General features: G+C 40.6%; 1 protein-coding gene and 1 non-coding gene across 4 annotated transcripts in view; one reads left to right on the top strand and one right to left on the bottom strand.

Annotated features, from left to right (window-relative positions):
• The window catches only part of PKP2 (plakophilin 2), a 91,348-nt gene that overhangs the window by 12,614 nt on the left and 60,601 nt on the right, over nt 1-18,133 (top strand). For all 3 annotated transcript variants that reach the window (XM_034645236.1, XM_034645237.1, XM_002916585.4), the window contains 3 exons: nt 1,543-1,655; nt 2,568-3,262; nt 13,583-13,718. In XM_034645236.1, the coding sequence (XP_034501127.1) occupies nt 1,543-1,655; nt 2,568-3,262; nt 13,583-13,718 (944 nt within the window). The remainder of the gene's footprint in view (nt 1-1,542; nt 1,656-2,567; nt 3,263-13,582; nt 13,719-18,133) is intronic.
• LOC117796873 lies at nt 10,379-10,486 on the bottom strand. Its single transcript, XR_004621574.1, has one exon. It is a non-coding gene; the product is annotated as a U6 spliceosomal RNA (small nuclear RNA).

The raw sequence follows: 18,133 nt of genomic DNA, 5'->3' as shown, positions 1-18,133 counted from the left end.
GATTATTATTATTATTTTTTTAAAGATTTCATTTATCTACCTGAGAAAGAGAGAGCACAAGCAAGGGGCAGAGGGAGAGAAGAAGCAGTCTCCCTACTGAGCAGGGAGCCCGATGTGCTCAATCCAGGGACTCCAGGATCGTGACCTGAGCTGAAGGCAGATGGCTAACCGACTGAGCCACCCAGGCGCCCTGAGATCTGGGATTATTTTGATTAGGGTTGTTTTTTCGTTTTGGTTTGGTTTGTTTTTGGTAAGGCAGTGGGAGACTATAAAAGAAATAGAACAAATAGAAAGCTGAGAGAAGGGTAAGGGGCATAGAAGAGGGTCACAACACTGTCTTCTGTCAACCCCCCCCAAAAAAAGGAGTGTTTGAGAGACATGTGTCCACACAGAGTTGATTGGGAAGGGCTGCCTCCTACTCAGCGTTTGTAGGGGAGTGGGTTGAGTTAGACCACCAGACTAAGAGTAAGCCTGGTAATTCCACAGAAGCTCTCATGTGTGGTGCAGAGAATGGTTTCCTCTCCTGCCTGACTCACGGTGTCAAATCCTCAGCCCCAGGCTTGGCCCCTTTCAAGCAGATGTTTCTTTTGACTGCACTGACCCACCTTACTGTTTTTACAAGCTGTCTTATCTACTAGTATTGAGTCACTATTCTGTTTGTCACCATTATATTTATGCACCTGTATCCTTCTCAGGAAGCTTCTGAATTCCCACCCCAGGAATAGAGTTCTTTCTTCCTCTGACATAAGAAATGGAATATTTATGGTATGGACCACCTAAGCCAATAAGCGACTTCCAAATTCCTTAGTGTCATAACAAGCATTTTTGGATCTTTGGTGTTTTTTGTTTTTTTAAAAGATTTTATTTATTTATTTGAGAGAGAGATAGTGAGAGAGAACATGACCAGGGAGGAGAGGGAGAAGCATGCTCCCCGCTGAGCAGGGAGCCGGATGTGGGACTCAATCCCAGGACCCTGGGATCATGACCTGAGCTGAAGGCAGACACTTAACTGACTGAGCCACCCAGGGGCCCCCATTTTTGGATCTTCGTGAAAATCACCTCTCCTCATTCTTCCTTTTTCTTACAAAAATATTTAACCAATTTTTTTTTTTAAAGATTTTATTTATTTATTCGACAGAGATAGAGACAGCCAGCGAGAGAGGGAACACAAGCAGGGGGAGTGGGAGAGGAAGAAGCAGGCTCATAGCAGAGGAGCCTTATGTGGGGTTCGATCCCATAACGCCGGGATCACGCCCTGAGCCGAAGGCAGACGCTTAACCGCTGTGCCACCCAGGCGCCCCTAACCAATTTTTTAAAATACATTTTTATTCTTAATTCAACTTTTATTTTGAAAACTCATAAAGAATGTTGTGATAACATTTGATCATTTCCCACATCCAAGGGTGATGTTAAGCACTTAAAAACACTAGTATAAACCTGATACTTGTCATTGGTCTTAATTACTTAAATTTAAAATACGCTATTGTTATATAATCTTTACTGATTGGCCCACTTAATATTTTATTATATGATTGATTGCAGGAAATCTTCACCGAACCAGCAGTGTTCCTGAGTATGTCTATAACCTACACTTGGTTGAAAATGACTTTGCTGTTGGGCGTTCGCCTGGTACTAAAACCTATGACATGCTAAAGGTAGGAAACCAAAGAATAACCCTAGTTATCAGATTACCATGAAAACATTTTTAAACTTCCATAGTTTTTTTTTAATTCTGCAGATCTTAATTTTTTATTTTTATTTTTTTAAGTAAGCTGTATGTCTAACATGGGCTTGAACTCATGACCCTGAGATCAAGAGTCACATGCTCCACCGACTGAGCCAGCCAGGCGCCCCTTTTATAGATTATTTTTTAATGTTTGCCTTTCCTAAATGTTGTTATTTCCTAAATGAATTATATGAGGATTGATTTTGTGTGGACACCAGGAAAAACTGGAGACTTTATTTATTTTTTTTTTTTTAAAGATTTTATTTATTTATTTGACAGGGATAGAGACAGCCAGCGAGAGAGGGAACACAAGCAGGGGGAGTGGGAGAGGAAGAAGCAGGCTCATAGCAGAGGAGCCTGATGTGGGGCTCGATCCCATAACGCTGGGATCACGCCCTGAGCCGAAGGCAGACGCTTAACCGCTGTGCCACCCAGGCGCCCCGAGACTTTATTTTTTAAAAAATATTTTATTTATTTGAGAGAGAGAGAGCAAGCATGAGTAGGGGGAGGGTGGAGAGTGGGAGAAGCAGGCTCCCCTCTGAGCAAGGAGCCCAATGTGGGACTCGATCCCAGGACCCTGGGATCATGACCTGAGCTGAAGGCAGACGCTTAACTGACTGAGCCACCCAGGCGCCCCAAAACTGGGGACTTTAAATAGTATCAAATCCTAGTACAAATAACTAGCCAACCAACTCTTTTTTTTTTTTTTTTTTAAGAAAAGGGGCCAACTTCTTCATGTGATTCAGATAAATGGACACCTTATGTAATAGTCCTGGAGTCCTTGGTCTTTAACAAAGATGAAAACTGACTTATGCCTGGTTTAAACTTTGTTTCTCTGCAGACAGGTGCCACTGCCACTTACGAAAGTCGCTGGGGGAGAGGAACGGCACAGTACAGTTCACAGAAGTCAGCGGAAGAAAGATCCTTGAGGCAGCCTCTGAGGAGACTTGAGATTTCTCCAGACAGCAGCCCTGAGAGGCTTCATTACTCACATAGTGATCACCAGTATGGCCAGAGAATCCAGGCTGGGCACACTCTGCGGCACCAAGACAGCAGGAGATCCACCCTCCTTCTGCCGCCTAGATATGCTCGCTCAGAAATCGTTGGTTTCAGTCACTCCAGGGCCATGAGCAGACATCGCCACTATGACACTTACCACAGACAGTACCAGTACGGGTCTGTGAATGACACTGTGTTTGACAATGCTTCTGTCAACCCAGTGGTGCTCACGTACCCCAGGCCTGGGACCAGTCACAGCATGGGAAACCTCTTGGAGAAGGAGAACTGTCTGACTTTAGGGCCTGCCCCTGGGCACATGCGGCCACTGGCGCCCCTGCAGGCTGTCAGTCAGAACAGGGCTGCTCAGTCCTGGCATCAGAGCTCCTTCCGCAGCGCCCGCATGGTGAGGGAAGCCGGGCCCAGCGTCACCGTGGATGCAGGTGGGAGGAGGACACACATGACCGCTGGCCAAGTGGCAGCAGGTGGAAGTGGGAACCTGCTCTTGGAGAGAAGCACTTTCACCGACTCCCAGCTCGGGTGAGTCCCCTCGTCATCCACAGGACAGCCAGTGCCAGCACATTCTGTTCCCAAAGCCCTGCAGTGTGAGCTGGCATTTCTGGGGCTGCCGAGAAAGGCTTCCAGAGATAAGTGATTAAAACAATGACTTCTCAGGCAGCTGCCTAATTGACAGATTAGCCTATTTACCTCAGGGACAGGGGCCAAGCTACCTGCCCCGATGGCGGCTTTGTGGGGAAATGTGACATTGAGTCCATCTGTTCCAAATTAGATGCTGGCTGAAGGGATGGCCACCCCTTTGCTGTGTGAAAATCTGCTCTGAATGAGAGTTAACTCCAAAGTAGACCAAGAAATAGGTAATTGTGTGCATTTTCTCAATCACTCCTTGAAAAAAAGGTAGGAAAAAAAGAAAAAATGCTTATTGCTGGTGCTTAAAAGTGAGCTGGAGAGCTAAATAAGCAAAGGCAGCTTGATTTCTAGGTGTCTCTTTCCTTTGATACCTGATGCTTTTACTTTTTGATTCTAGCAACAGTGATTTGAAGGGTATTTTTTTGGCAGTACTGAATAATTAAAATAACCAGATTTTTGAAGTCATTCTTCTGCCTCTCGTATTGACTTTCTGGATCAACCAATCTGATCTTTGGAAACTAAGTCTTATTCAGGTTTAATGCTGAGTACAAATTTCATGAATAGAGGAAGTTACTAAGAGAAAGGTTGAGAAATTGATTATTAAATAATCATTATGAAATAATGATGTATCATTATGGTAAAACATTAAATACATGATTTTTGTTTTTCTAAGGTTGCTTAATGGAAGTTGTCACCTCTCATCCCTTTAAGTGTAATTGTGCAGTATACGCATTGACTGGGCAGGCAGTGGTGATAAAAGATGTTAGGACTCATCTAATCTTGAAGCAGGAAATTCTTAAAGATTTGTTTATTTATTTGAGAGAGAGAGAGAGAGAGCGTGAGCATGTGGGGCGTGGTTGGGTAGGGGCAGAGGGAGAGGGAGAGAGAATCTCAAGCAGACTTTCTGGTGAGCACAGAGCCTATTTAGGGGTGGGGGATGGGGGTGGGGCTCAACCTCACGACCCTGAGATCAGGACGTGAGCTGAAATCAAGAATCAGATGCTTAACTGATTGTGCCACTGTGGCACCCCAGGAAATATTTTTTATAAAACAAAACTAAGCATGAGACTTCTAACATTTCTTATAGGATGCAGATCTTTGTCACTGTGGACATACTTATAAAGAAGAAAATGCATGAGGTCATTATTGAGGAAAAAGCTAATCAAGACCTTTAAATGGATAATTTAAAATTTATGAAATGCCTGCTATATTCTAGGATTTGTTCTTGGCACAATTTTCACGAAGTGATTTTAGCAGTTCTGATTTAACAGAACTCAAGCCATATCCCCTGACAGTTGGCATTCTTCTCTTCCTCCATCTCTGTGCCCCCATGCTTCTTGAGGCGCCCAGTCACTTCCCAGTCTCTCGTCACTCTGCTGCACTTTGGCTTCCATCCTCACCATTTCACAGAAGCCTCATCCGCACAGATGACCAATGACTGCCTTTTTGTTACATCCAAAGCAGACTCATATTCCGTCCTTATATTACCCAGCCTTTGGGCAGCATTTGACAGCACTGTCTGTGAAGTTCTCCCTTCCCTTGGTTTCCAGGGCATCAGCCTCTTCCGGTTTTCCAAGTCCTGCCCCTTCCAAGCCTGAAGTCATGCTTATCTTCAATGCTTCACGTTCCCACATGACCATATTTCAGATCCTCAGCAGGCCTTAAATTTTTACCCTTCTGTCCATCTCCATTGCATGCATCTCTCTGCCTCTGGTCTTGCTTGCTCAGAACTGTTCTCTGACCTTTAGAATTATCTTCCCAAATCTGATTCTTTCTCTGCCTCGGTTTTTTTTTTTCTCTCTGCCTCGATTTTAACCTTTCCATAATTCCACCAAGTTTTCCTGCTTTCTAGAAAACATGGCCAGCCCGCGTTTTCACCTCTGCTTATCACTCCAGTCCCATTCCCCTCCACCCTTTCTCATCACCATCCCCCCACACGTCCCCTACACAAACAAACCGCTTGGAACATCTTCACTTAATAGATATTCATTCGTATGTTTCCTTTTTCTCTGCCTTCTTCCTTCCTCCCGTCCTTTTCCCCATCTATCTATATCTATATCCGTCTGTTTCTGTCTTTTTTTTCCCCCCAGTAGCTCTGGTTTTGCCTGGCTCCTCATGATTCTGGATGTGGCTCAGATCCTGCCTATTTCCTGATCACCCCCTTCGTAATCGAGGTGCCCCAGATAGCTGCACTGTGTGGATGTCTCTGCCAAAATAATACATTGTGCTCATTCACTTCTTATGTCTCTTCCTCTAGACTTTGAACCTCTTGTGAGTGTCTTATCATCTTTATACTCTCAGTACCTTAAAACATTATGGGCACTAAATAAATGCATGGTGAGAGAATGAAAGAATTCAGGAAGGAAGAAATGAAATATAAACTCTATTTTTTGCCATCTAAGTTCTTTTGTTGCTCAGATTCTAGAAGTATTTGCTGTTTTTAGTTATTTTAATGGACAGGGCAGATTTTATTAGAATAATTAATTCTGTTTCAAAGAATAGAAGGAACACTTGGGGGTCAAGAAATTTAAAATAAAGGGTAAGAATTCTATTCTTGACAATTCCTGAAGTTGCCATTCTAGAGAGTTGCTATTTATAAAAATGAGCTCTTCTTGAAATTTTTGCTCTCTGTAAAAGGGGAAGGGACTCAGTAGTATTTCCTATAATGAGAAAAATAAGTCCTCAAGATGGCGTCTGTGCCTGACGCCTGTGTCTATGGTGTCCTTGTCTCTTCCTTACTGTGGTGTTCCCCATGGCAGTTCAGCTCCCTAGGCCACCTCCTGAGAGTCCTGGCTCTGGGACCTGTGTTCTCCTTTGCCCCGCATTCTCTCCCATTTCAAACCTATCCAGCCCATTTCTGGAATCTACTTTTTTTTGCATTTTTTTTTTAATGTCCAGTGAAAGTCTCATGTGTAAAGAAGAGTTCTTTCATGTATGTGGAACATTCCTACAGAGTAGGTGGGTACAATTATAAACCTACATAGTAACATAAGGTATTAAACAATGGATCTTTTCTTTCTAAAAGAAGAATGGCCGGTCAGACAGTTACACAAAGGCAGCTGAAAGTCAAGGCATTGGAGTGAAAGAGAGTCAGTATCTGGTCTAAATCAGACTGATGAAAAAGGTTTAAGAAATTACCAAGTGGGGGCGCCTGGGTGGCGCAGTCGTTAAGCATCTGCCTTCGGCCCCGGGCGTGATCCCGGCATTCTGGGATCGAGCCCCACATCAGGCTCCTCCGCTGGGAGCCTGCTTCTTCCTCTCCCACTCCCCTGCTTGTGTTCCCTCTCTCACTGGCTCTCTCTCTGTGTCAAATAAATAAATCTTTAAAAAAAAATAAAGAAAGAAAGAAATTACCCAAGTGAAACATTCCAGATCTGTTTTTCTGAAAATATGAGTTTTGTACCTGTGGGGGACTGGTGGTTCAGCAAATGAGTATCAGGCTTTTCTAGTGTACCCAGCACTGCCAGAGATAGAAAATGGAATGGACTATAGAAGGTCTAGGACAGGATGGGTGAAAAAGAAAATAAGACACATCATTCAGTCATAGGTTATGGGAATTCGGAGAACAAAAGAGCATTGTGCTCTGAGATTAGTAGATGGAGCCTATGGAAAGAGATCGGATCCCTAGTACCATTACCAGTCAAGTTCATGACATAGAGTGGCACAGAGCAGAAAAGACCTTCCATATCCTCTTAATTACTGATGTCTTTAGTTCTTTGATTCTTCAGGTATCTTTCAGCTATATCTTTCTTTCCATTTCTATTTTTAATGGCCCAGTTCAAGGCTTTATTGCCTCAGCTAACACTCTTCTAGTTCCCTCAAAACGGTCTCTAGGAACACATGCCCACGCCAGAGGCATATTCCCAAAGCAGTGCTTTCATCACACTTACATCTTTGTGAAGTGGGGGAATTTGTGTTTCCTGAGCATCTGACAACACCCCGAAGCTTTCCATTCATCATCTCACGTTGGTTTGGCCCTCTGAGGTGTAGCCCTATTAATATATATAATATCTGGGAACTAGCCTGGGGCAGGGCTGCGTTGTTAGTCAGCAGGAATGCTGGTTGCTGAAGGATTGCACACACAAAAAAGTACCATTTTTAATTTTTTTCCTATATCATCTCCTGTGTTGGCCAAAGATATTTTACACTGCTTCCTCTTGCATTTTTCACTTACATTGACATCACTTTAACATTATCTAAAGTTGTTTAAAAGACTCAACTCTGGAGAATGTGTTCAGGCAGTCATGGGGCACAGGACCAACTACTTTTCCTGACTCTCCTCTCCCACCTCTCTCCGCCCCATCTCACAAGCCACATTTCCACAGTCTTCAAGAAGTGTCTTGTGATTGAGTGGGAAGGGAAGTGGAAGGAGGAAGGAAGAGAAAGGGAAGAGAGAGGGAAGGAGGGGAGGAATGCTGTGGGAGAATAGAGGAGGAAATTCAGAAAAGTTCTAGCTGGGGATAGGGACACAGGAAAGATCTCACAGAGCTGTTGATATTTGAATTGAGTCATGAAGAATGGATAAGAACGAGGTAGAATGATGGGCTTTCTAGAAAAATCAGAGCAGCTTGTGAGAAGGCACGCAGTGTTCAGAGAAGGATTAAAGCTCGTTGGGGCTGGAGGATGGGGTAGGCAGTCAGAGGAGGGAAGGGAGGGGGTGAGGATGGCAAGGAGATGGAGCCAGACCGGGGGCAGAATGTGTGCTGTGTTACAGAGTTGGGCTTCACAGACAGTAACAAGACAGAAAATCGACACCCTCACACCTGTAGCAGACCTTCTGGAAGAGGAAGTCTTCCTTCGGTTTGGGAATTTTGTTTTAAGGATACAGTGAAGTAGCACTAATTTGACCAGCAGTGGGTGCAGAGCTCCTTTGTGCGTCACGTTCAGGAGAATAAAGGGTTAGAGTAATAGAATTATTTGTGGGTGTTACAGTGTTGGGAAATTCAAACTTTCCTGAGTCATGTATGACTTATGAAGTAGATTAAAGGTTTAATCTTTAAAAAAAAAAAAACTGCGTTGAACAGAAGGCTATTCTTATAAATGATCCTTCATCAGTTAAAACACCTATAGTGTTGGAAGGTAAACACTTAAAATTGCCACGAGATTGAGAGTGTTAGAGTTTTGATTTCTCTGTAAAGGCATTGGAGTTCATGCATGTAAAATATTTCCATCTCTTCTATTAATTTTTTTTTAAATTTTATTTCTATATTTAAGAGAGAGAGAGGGCACAAGTGGGGGTGGGGCAAAGGGAGAGGGAGAAGCAGACTCCCCACTGAACCAGAAGCCCAGCACGGGGCTCAATCCCAGGACCCTGAGATCATGACGGAGCTGAAGGCAGACACTTAACTGCTTAATCGACTGAGCCACCCAGGCACCCCTTCATCTCTTTTAAAAGCTGTGTTTATACTAAATAAAAGTGACTCAAATAGTAATAGCCTACATTTTTTACCCATTAAATTGACTCCTGAGGCACAACTTTAAAATGTGAGATCATTATATAATCCTCAGTACAGATGCCAGAACTGTTCTGTTTCATTCTTAATACCCTTATATTCATGAGGTAACACTGGTATGTTTGAACATGTGTATCCGAAGCACTGGGTATTGGTTTTTAGTTATGAGTCCCATTACTCTTACCTCCTCACCTGTGTCACACCCACCCACACACAAACAGACCATTCACAACACTACACATACATGCACTCATCTCTGCACGTGTATTAGTGGGTTAGCCTGTTACAAGAGAATTTACATACCTCGAAGGTATAGTGGGTTAAGTTCCAGACAGCCACCATAGAGGGAATATCATAGTAAAGTGGGTCAAATATGAATATTTTGTTTTCCCAGTGGACATAAAAGTTATGTTTACACTATAATCTATTAAATATGCAATAGCATTATGTCTAAAAAAACAATGTACATATGTTAATTTAAAAATATTTTATTGCTAAAAATGCTAACCATCATCTGAGCTTTCAGAGAGTGGTCATCTTTTTCCTGGTGGACAGTCTTACCTCATTGTTCATGGCTGCTGACTGATCAGAGTGGTGGTTGCTGAAGGTTGGGGTGTGGCAATTTCTTGAAATAAGACAATGAAGTCTGCCCCATTGATTGACTTTTCCTTTCATGAATGGTTTCCCTTTAACATGTAATGCTGTTTGATAGCATTTTACCCACAGAACTTCTTTCAGAATTGGAAGCAATCCTCCAAACCATAGGGCTTCTTTATCAACTAAGTTGATGTAATAGTCTAACCCCTTTGTTGTCATTTCAACAGTCCTCCCAGCATCTTCACCAGGAGTAGATTCCATCTCAAGAAACCATTTTCTTTGCTCATCCATATGAAGCAACTCCTCTTCTATTAAAGTTTTATCATGAGATTGCAGCAGTTCGTCCCATCTTCAGGCTCCACTTCTAATTCTAGTTTTCTGGCTGCTTCCACCACATCTGCAGTTCCTTCCTCTCCTGAAGTCCTGAACCCCTCACAGTCATCCGTGAGGGTTGAAATCAACTTCTTCCAAACTTCTCTTAATGTTGATATTTTGACCTCTTCTTGTGAGTCAGGATGCTCTATTTTATTTTTTTAGTTTTATTTATTTACATAATCTCTACATCCAATGTGGGGCTCAAACTCATGATCCCGAGATCAAGAGTCCCTTGCTCTTTCAACTGAGCCAATCAGGCACCTTGAATCAGGAATGCTTTTATATGGCACCCAGAACAGTGAATCCTTTCTAGAAGTTTTTCAATTTACTTTGCCCAAATCCGTCAGAGGAATTACTATCTATGGAAGCTATAGCCTTGTGCAGTGTTTTTTTTTATTTATTTTTTTGAGTGTATGTAGTTGACACACAATGTTACATTGGTTTCAGGTATACAACATATTGATGCAACAAGTTTATACATTATGCTATGCTCATCACAAGTGTAGCTACCATCTGTTACCATACAATGCTGTTACAGTATCGTTGACTATACTTATGCTGGGCCTTTTATTCCCGATTTATAAAAACTGTAGAACGCTTCACAAATTTGCATGTCATCCTTGCGCAGAGGCCATGCTAATCTTCTCTGTATGGTTCCAATTTTAGTATATGTACTGCCAAAGCGATGTATTTCTTAAATAGTAAGACTTGAAAGTCAGAATTACTCATTAATCCATGGGCTGCAGAATGGATATTGTGATAGTAAGCACAAAAACGTTAATCTTGTCGTATGCCTCCATCTGATTTCTTGGGTGACCAGGTGCATGGTCAATGAACAGTAATATTTTGAAAGGAATCTTTTTCTTCTGAGCAGTGGGTCTCAACAGTCAGCTAAATAATTCAGTAAACCATGTTGCAAACAAATGTGCTGTCATTCAGGGTTTATTGTTACGTTGATAGAGCCCAGGCAAAGTAGATTTAGCATAATTCTTAAGGTCCCTAGGATTTTGGAGATGGTCAGTGAGGATTGGCTTCAACTTAGAGTCACCAGCTGCAGTAACACCTAACAAAAGAGTCAGCCTGTTTCTTGAAGCCAGGCTTTGGCTTCTCCTCCCTAGCTATGAAAGTCCCAGATGGAATCTTCTAATATAAAGCTGCTTTGTCTACATTGAAAATCTGTTGTTTTGTGTAGCCACCTTCATTAATTATCTTAGCAAGATCTTCTGGATAACTTGCTGTAGCTTCTACAAAAGTACTTGACCTAGGGGTGACTGGGTAGCTCAGTCCATTGAGCATCTGACTCTTGATTTTGGCTCAGGTCATGATCTCAGGGTCGTGAGATCAAACCCTGTATCGTGCTCCCTGCTGGGCGTGGAGTCTGCTTGAGATTCTCTCTCTCCCTCTTCTTCTCCCCCTCCAACTTGCATGCACTCTCCAATCAAAACAAAACAAAATAAAAAATTTAAAAATGTGTATCTTTAAAAGTCCTTCACTTTGAGGGATGCTTGAATGGAGCAGTTGGTTAAGCATCCAGCTCTTCGTTTCGGCTCAGGTCCTAATCTCCGGGTGGTGAGGGGTTTGCTTAAGACTTTCTCTCCCTCTTTCTTTACCCTCCACCCTCCAATGTGCACGCGCGTGCGTGCACACACGCGCTCTCTCTCTCTCTCAAATAAGTAATTTTTTTTTTAAAGTGCTTCACCTTGCACTTATCTGTTATGGAAATGGCTTCTTTCCTTAAACTTTATGAACCAACCTCTGCTAGCTTCACATTTCTGCAGCTTCCTCACCTCTCTCAGACTTCACAGAATTGAAGAGAGTCAGGGCCTTGCTGTGGATTAGGCTTTGGCTTAAGGGAATGTTGTGGCTGGTTTGATCATCTTTCCAGACCACTGAAACTTTCTCCATATCAGCAATAAGGCTGTTTCACTTTTTCTTTTTTTTTTTTTTAAGATTTTATTTGTTACTTGAGAGAGAGAGTAAGCTAGACACCAAGCATGAGTGGGCAGCGAGGTGGGGGGACAGGGAAAGGTGCAGAGAGCAAGGGAGAAGCAAACTCCCCGTTGAAGTTCCTTCAAGAACTTTTCCTTTGTGTTCATAATTTAGCCAACCGTTTGGTGCAAGAGACCTAGCCTTCAGCCTTTCTTGGCTTTCCTCGCTACGCGTAATAATTTCTAGCTTTTGATTTAAAGTGAGAGACGTGTAACTTTCACTCGAGCACCTTGAGACCATTGTAGGGTTATTAACTGGCCTAATTTCAGCCTGTTTCTCAGGGAATATGGAGGCCCTAAGGAGAAGGAGACAGAACATACATTTATCAGTCAAGCTCACCATCTTATGTGTGTGTGGTTCATAGCACCCCCCAAATAAACACAATAGTAATATCAAAGATCATGGATCACAGATCACCATAGCAAAAATTTGAAATATTGTGGGAATTACCAAAATGTGACCCAGAGACAAGCTGTTGGAAAAAAGGTGCCTATAGGCATGCTTGACACGGTGTTGCCACAAGCTTCAAATTAGGCAATATTGCAAAGCATCGTGGAGTAAGGTACAGTAAAACGTGGTATGCCTGTATTCATTGTGCTTGTTAGCAAATACTGGAAAACACCCAGCCTAGCTATCTTTTTATTCTCCATTTCCAGGAATGAATCAGGTATAGCTCTCTTTGAAGCCAAAGTCCTAGGATACCTTTAAGGCATGTGTTGAGCCACAGTTCTAAGATGTTGCCATCCTGAGTCTGCTTTCTCTGAGTCAGTGCTTAAGGAAACAGGAATGTGTTAACATCCACAGTGATAATAGGTTGCCTAACCTAGTTACCCTCCAGGCAGAAGTAAAAGGGAAGAAAAAACCAGTTCGATGAGGCATTTGGGAGTTACTGTTTTACAAGTGGCAATTTTATTTGTCCTCTATAAAGTATTCTCTCTTGTGTCAAACTGTATCAGATTTCATCATCACTATAAATGCCTGCAATTAGTAAAGGACAAAAGTATGCTACTAGATAGACATAAACCAAATGTCATTGCAATGGCAAACCAAATGGTAACAGAAAGAGTATGAAATTGTTTTCTTTAAGAAAAAGCATATTATAATTATGTTTAATCATCACCTTTCCTGATGGATTCTGTCACATCAGCATGACTTATTTGAACAAAACAAATTCAATTTTTCTGGCTTTTACTGTTTACATACTGTTATATTTATTAGAAAACTTTTTGAATGCTTATTTTTAAAACTCATTTCCAGGTGAAATAACAGATTCTGACCAGCTTTGAGAAAAATCTAATGATTATTGAAGGAAGGTATTTCATCCACAGGTGTAACATTACCATGGCAGAGATAACTTTTAATTTCGAAGACCAAATTTATTTTAAATTCCACTTATTGTGCCTTCATTTGTTTGTTTGTTTGCTTTTAAGTGGCTCCACTGATGGAGCCACCCAGGCACCCGGTATTGTGCCTTTAAAGTGACCTTTTAATATGCAATTATCATACTACACTTATTTATCTTAAACAGAGTCCGTCTTCTTTCTTTGGTATATATTATGGTTCTGCTCAATTCAGTGACATTTTCAGAGGCTAGTCTGACCAGAGCTGGAATATTTCTGCTGCTGGCTTCCGGTACCTTCTGATCTCAGGTGCTGATTTTTCTTTTGGGTGAAGAGAAGCCAAGGCTCAGATGTCCTAGGTGCTTTCAGATATTAGCCTAGTCATTTCTGGAGGAGGAGGTTGGTCGGCAGGAGGGAGCAGGTTTGGAATTCTGCTGAATGTATGACTGTCTGTCTAGGAATGCAGACATGGAGATGACTCTGGAGCGAGCAGTGAGTATGCTCGATGCCGACCGCACACCGCCTCCCAGGATTTCTGCTGCAGCTACTTTCATACAGCACGAGTGCTTCCAGAAATCTGAAGCACGGAAAAGGGTGAGTGTCATCCTAAGTCCAGTTTAAAATGATCATGCTTTCACCTCGGTTATGGTGGCCATGCAAACTGCAAGTAATCAAATATTTAAATTTTAAAAAATCTTTATTGAGTTATTTGTCAGTTATAGGTCAATTTTATTTATTTATTTATTTTTTAAGATTTTATTTTTTTATTTATTTGACAGAGATAGAGACAGCCAGTGAGAGAGGGAACACAAGCAGGGGGAGTGGGAGAGGAAGAAGCAGGCTCATAGCAGAGGAGCCTGATGTGGGGCTCGATCCCATAACACCGGGATCACGCCCTGAGCCGAAGGCAGATGCTTAACCGCTGTGCCACCCAGGCGCCCCTATAGGTCAATTTTAAATAACAAATTAATAAAATAAATAAAAGTCTTGAGACTTTTTTTAGAAGATTTTATTTATTTATTTGAGAGAGAGCGCACGTGCATGCGAGTGGGGGGAGGAACAGAGGGAGAGGGAGGGAGAACGAATCTCAAGCAGACTCCACACTGAGCGTGGAGCCTGATGTGGGGCTCAATTTCACAACCCTGAGATCATGACCTGAGCCGAAATCAGGAGCCAAACGCTTAACTGACTGAGCCACCCAGGCATCTTGGCATAAGTGTTCTATAGGACAGAACCCACCAAAATGGAATTAATAGGTCACTTTATGTTTGTTGGAAAAGTGGTACATTTGTGCAGGAAAAAAATCATAGTTCAAAAAGGTATGTAGTGAAAACTGTTTCCCTTCCACACCAAATCTCAGCCTACCCCCCATCTCCCTCTTTCCTTCTCTCTCACTCTTCTGTCCTCTCTCTTTCTCCCTCCCTCCTCTCCCTATCTCTCTTTCTCATCAATTTTTGGGTCTCTTTCCAGAGATATTCTGTGCATATAGAAACAATTATTAGATGGGTTGGTATTGGTATCATTCTTTGTTTAAAACAAAATTGCAGATGGTAGCAAATTATGTATAGCACCCCACATTTTGTTTTCCTTTAACCCTGATCTTGGAAATGTTTGGTATATATTAGCCCTACTTCATTCTTTAAAATTGCTACGTAGATTTCTGTTGTATAAATGTACCAGTTTGTTTGCTCGTTTTTTAACATCTTTATTAAGGGCCATTTAAGTTTTGCCATGTTTGACATCATGAAATCATCACAATGAAGATAATGAATATATTCATTACCTTCACAGTTTCCTTGTGCCCCTTTGTAATCCATACATCTGACCCCTCCCCAACCCTCTTCTGGTCCCCAGGTAACCAATGATCTGCTTTCTGTTACTATAGATTATATTGAATTTACTAGAGTTTTACATAAATTATATAGTATATGTGCTTTTCCTCTGTATTCTTTTACTGAGCTTTAATCTTTTGAGATTCATCCATGCCATGTGTATCAAAAGTGTGTGTGTGTGTATAGCTGACTAGTATTTCCTTGTATGGACACACCTTAATTTGTTTATTCACTCACCCATTGGTGGACATTTGAGTTTTGGCTATTACAAATAAAACTGCTATGAACATACATGTACAAACATATGTATTCATTTCTGGTGGGTAAATAAGTACCTAGGAGTGGAATGCCTGGATGATATGGTAGTTGTATGTTCGACTTTTTAAGAAACTGCCAAACTGTTTACAAAATAGCTGAGCCATTTTACATTCCCACCTGCAATGTATGAGACTTCTAGTTCCTCCACATCCTAATATTTGATCAATCTGAATTTTAGCCCATTGGTTTGTCGTAGTATTTTATTGTGGTTTTAACTTAGATTTCCAAAGGACTAATGATGTTGAACATCTTTTCACGTGCTTATTTGCCATCCATATGTTTTCTTTACTGAAATGTGTGTTCAAATCTTTTGCCCATTTTTTCCTTTTTTAAAAAATACTTTTAAAGATTTTATTTATTTATTTATTTGAGAGCGAGAGAACACACAAGCAAGGGGGAGGAGCAGAGGCAGAGGGAGAAGCAGACTCCCCACTGAGCAGGGAGCACCCCGGGATCATGACCTGAGCCAAAGGCAGACGCTTAACTAAGCCACCCAGATGCCCTTAAAAATAATTTTAAATTCCGTTTAGTTAGCATTCAATGTAACATTAGTTTCAGGTGTACAAAACAGTGGTTCAGCACTTCCATACAGCAGCTGGTACTCATCACAACAAGTGCATTCCTTCATTCCCATCACCGATTTAACCTGTCCACCCACCCGCCTCCCCTCTGGTAACCATCGGTTTGTTCTCTATAGTTAAGTGTCTATTTCTTGGTTTGCCTCTCTCTCTCTCTCTCTTTTTCCCCCATGCTTATTTGTTTTGTTTCTTAAATTGCATGTGTGTGTGAAATCATATGGTATTTGTCTTTCTCTGACTGACTTATTTTGCTCGGCATAATACTCTCTAGTTCCATCCATGTCATTGCAGATGGCAAGATTTCATTCTTTTTTATGGCCAAGTAATATTCCATTGTGTATATACCATCTCTTCTTTATCCATTCATCAGTCAATGGACACTTGGGCCATTTCTGTAGTTTGGCTAGTGTAAATAATGCTGCTGTGAACATAGGGGTGCATGTACCCCTTTGAATTAATGTTCTTGTATTCTTTGGGTAAATACTCCGTAGTACAATTGCCGGATTATAGAATAGTTTTATTTTTAACTTTCTGAGGAAACTCCATACTGTTTTCCACAGTGGCTGCACCAGTTTGCGTTCCCACCAACAGTGCACAAGGGTTCCTTTTTCTCCACATGTCATCAACACCTGTTGTTTCTTGTGTTGTTGATTTTAGCCACTTCTGACAGGTGTGAGGTGATAGCTCATAGTTCTTTTGCCCGTTTTTATTTCGGTTTTTGTTCTCTTGTCATTGAATTTTGACATTTATGTTTTCTGGGTATAAGGTGGTTTTTTTTTTTAATTTCAGATATGTGACTTGGAAATACTTTCTCCCAGTTGTATTTTATCTTTTGATTCTTTTAACAGTTTTTAATTTTATGGATTCTAATTATAAATTTTTTCCTTTGTGGATTGTGCTTTTCGTGGTATATCCAAGAAATCTTTCTGGTCACTCACTCTAAGGTCACAAAGAAAATCTATATTTTCTTCTAGAAGTTTTATAAGTGTCAGATTTTGTAGTTGGTCTATGATCCATTTGGGATGAATTTTTGTATATATTGCAAGATGTGGACTGAGTTTCTTTTAAAAGATATAAATATGTATATATATATATATATATATATATATATATATATACATATACATATATATATGCAATTGTTTAGGCACCATTTGTGGAAAAGACTATCATTTTGGGTCTAAACTGTTTTTGTGCCTTTGTTGAAAAGGAATTGATCACATATATGGGAGTCTATTTCTGCACTATGTACTCTGTTTCATTGATCTATTATTGGTCTGTCTTCATGCTAATCTCATACTGTCTTGATTACTATAGTTTTATATATTAATATAGCTTTATATTAAAGATTGCTAGTGTTAGTCCTCTGACTTTGTTCTTTTTCCAGTGATTTTGGCTATTCTAGGTCTTTTGCAGTCCCATAAATTTTAGAATCTATTTCTTTATAAAAAAAAAAAAAACAAACTGCTGGGATTTTGTTTGAAATTGCATTGAATCTATAGATCAGTATATGGAGAATTTTCATCTAAACAATATTGAGTCCTCTGACCCCTGACCTGACCCCTAACCCATTTATTTAGGTCTCCTTTAATTGCTCTCAGTTGTATTTTGTAGTTTTACTGCAATATTTCTAAATTCACTCCTAGCTCCAGTAGAATATTTGTAGATTCATCAGATTTTCCACATATATCATGCCATCTGCTAATAAAGACAATTTTGTTTCTTCCTTTTCAATCTGGATAACTTATATTTATTTTTTCTTTTTTTCTTTCTGTATTGGTTAGAACTTCTAGTGCAGTGTTAAAAAGAAGAGTCAACGTGTCCTGTTCTTGATCATAGGGGGGAGCATTCGGTTGTTCTTTCTCTATTAAGTATGGTGCAACCTGTAAGTTTTTTTGTTTTGTTTTGTTTTGTTTTTAGGAATTTAATCTGGGGGGTTTTATGTGGTTCTTTTTGAAAGGAAGGAAGAAGTTTATATTTTAATATTTTTAACACCATTTCTTTTTCCTGCTTTTTTTTTAGAGTTATAGTTGAGCTATATTGATAGTAATATAGAAAAACATATTATTTTCAGGTATACACATGATATATGTATATATTGTGAAATCACAAGTCTAGTTACCATCCATCACCATTCAGTTATAAATTTTTTTTCTTGTAATGAGAATTTTTAAGTTGTACTCTCTTAGCACTTTCAAATATACAATATGGTATTAATAACTAGTCATCATGATATACATTATATCTTCATGATTTGTTTTATAACTGGAAGTACGTACCT

This window comes from Ailuropoda melanoleuca, chromosome 16 (assembly GCF_002007445.2).
Source record: "Ailuropoda melanoleuca isolate Jingjing chromosome 16, ASM200744v2, whole genome shotgun sequence".
NCBI classification, from domain to species: domain Eukaryota; kingdom Metazoa; phylum Chordata; class Mammalia; order Carnivora; family Ursidae; genus Ailuropoda; species Ailuropoda melanoleuca.
The sequence above is the reverse complement of the archived record's forward strand: the minus strand, read 5'-3'. Positions and strand labels throughout refer to the sequence as shown.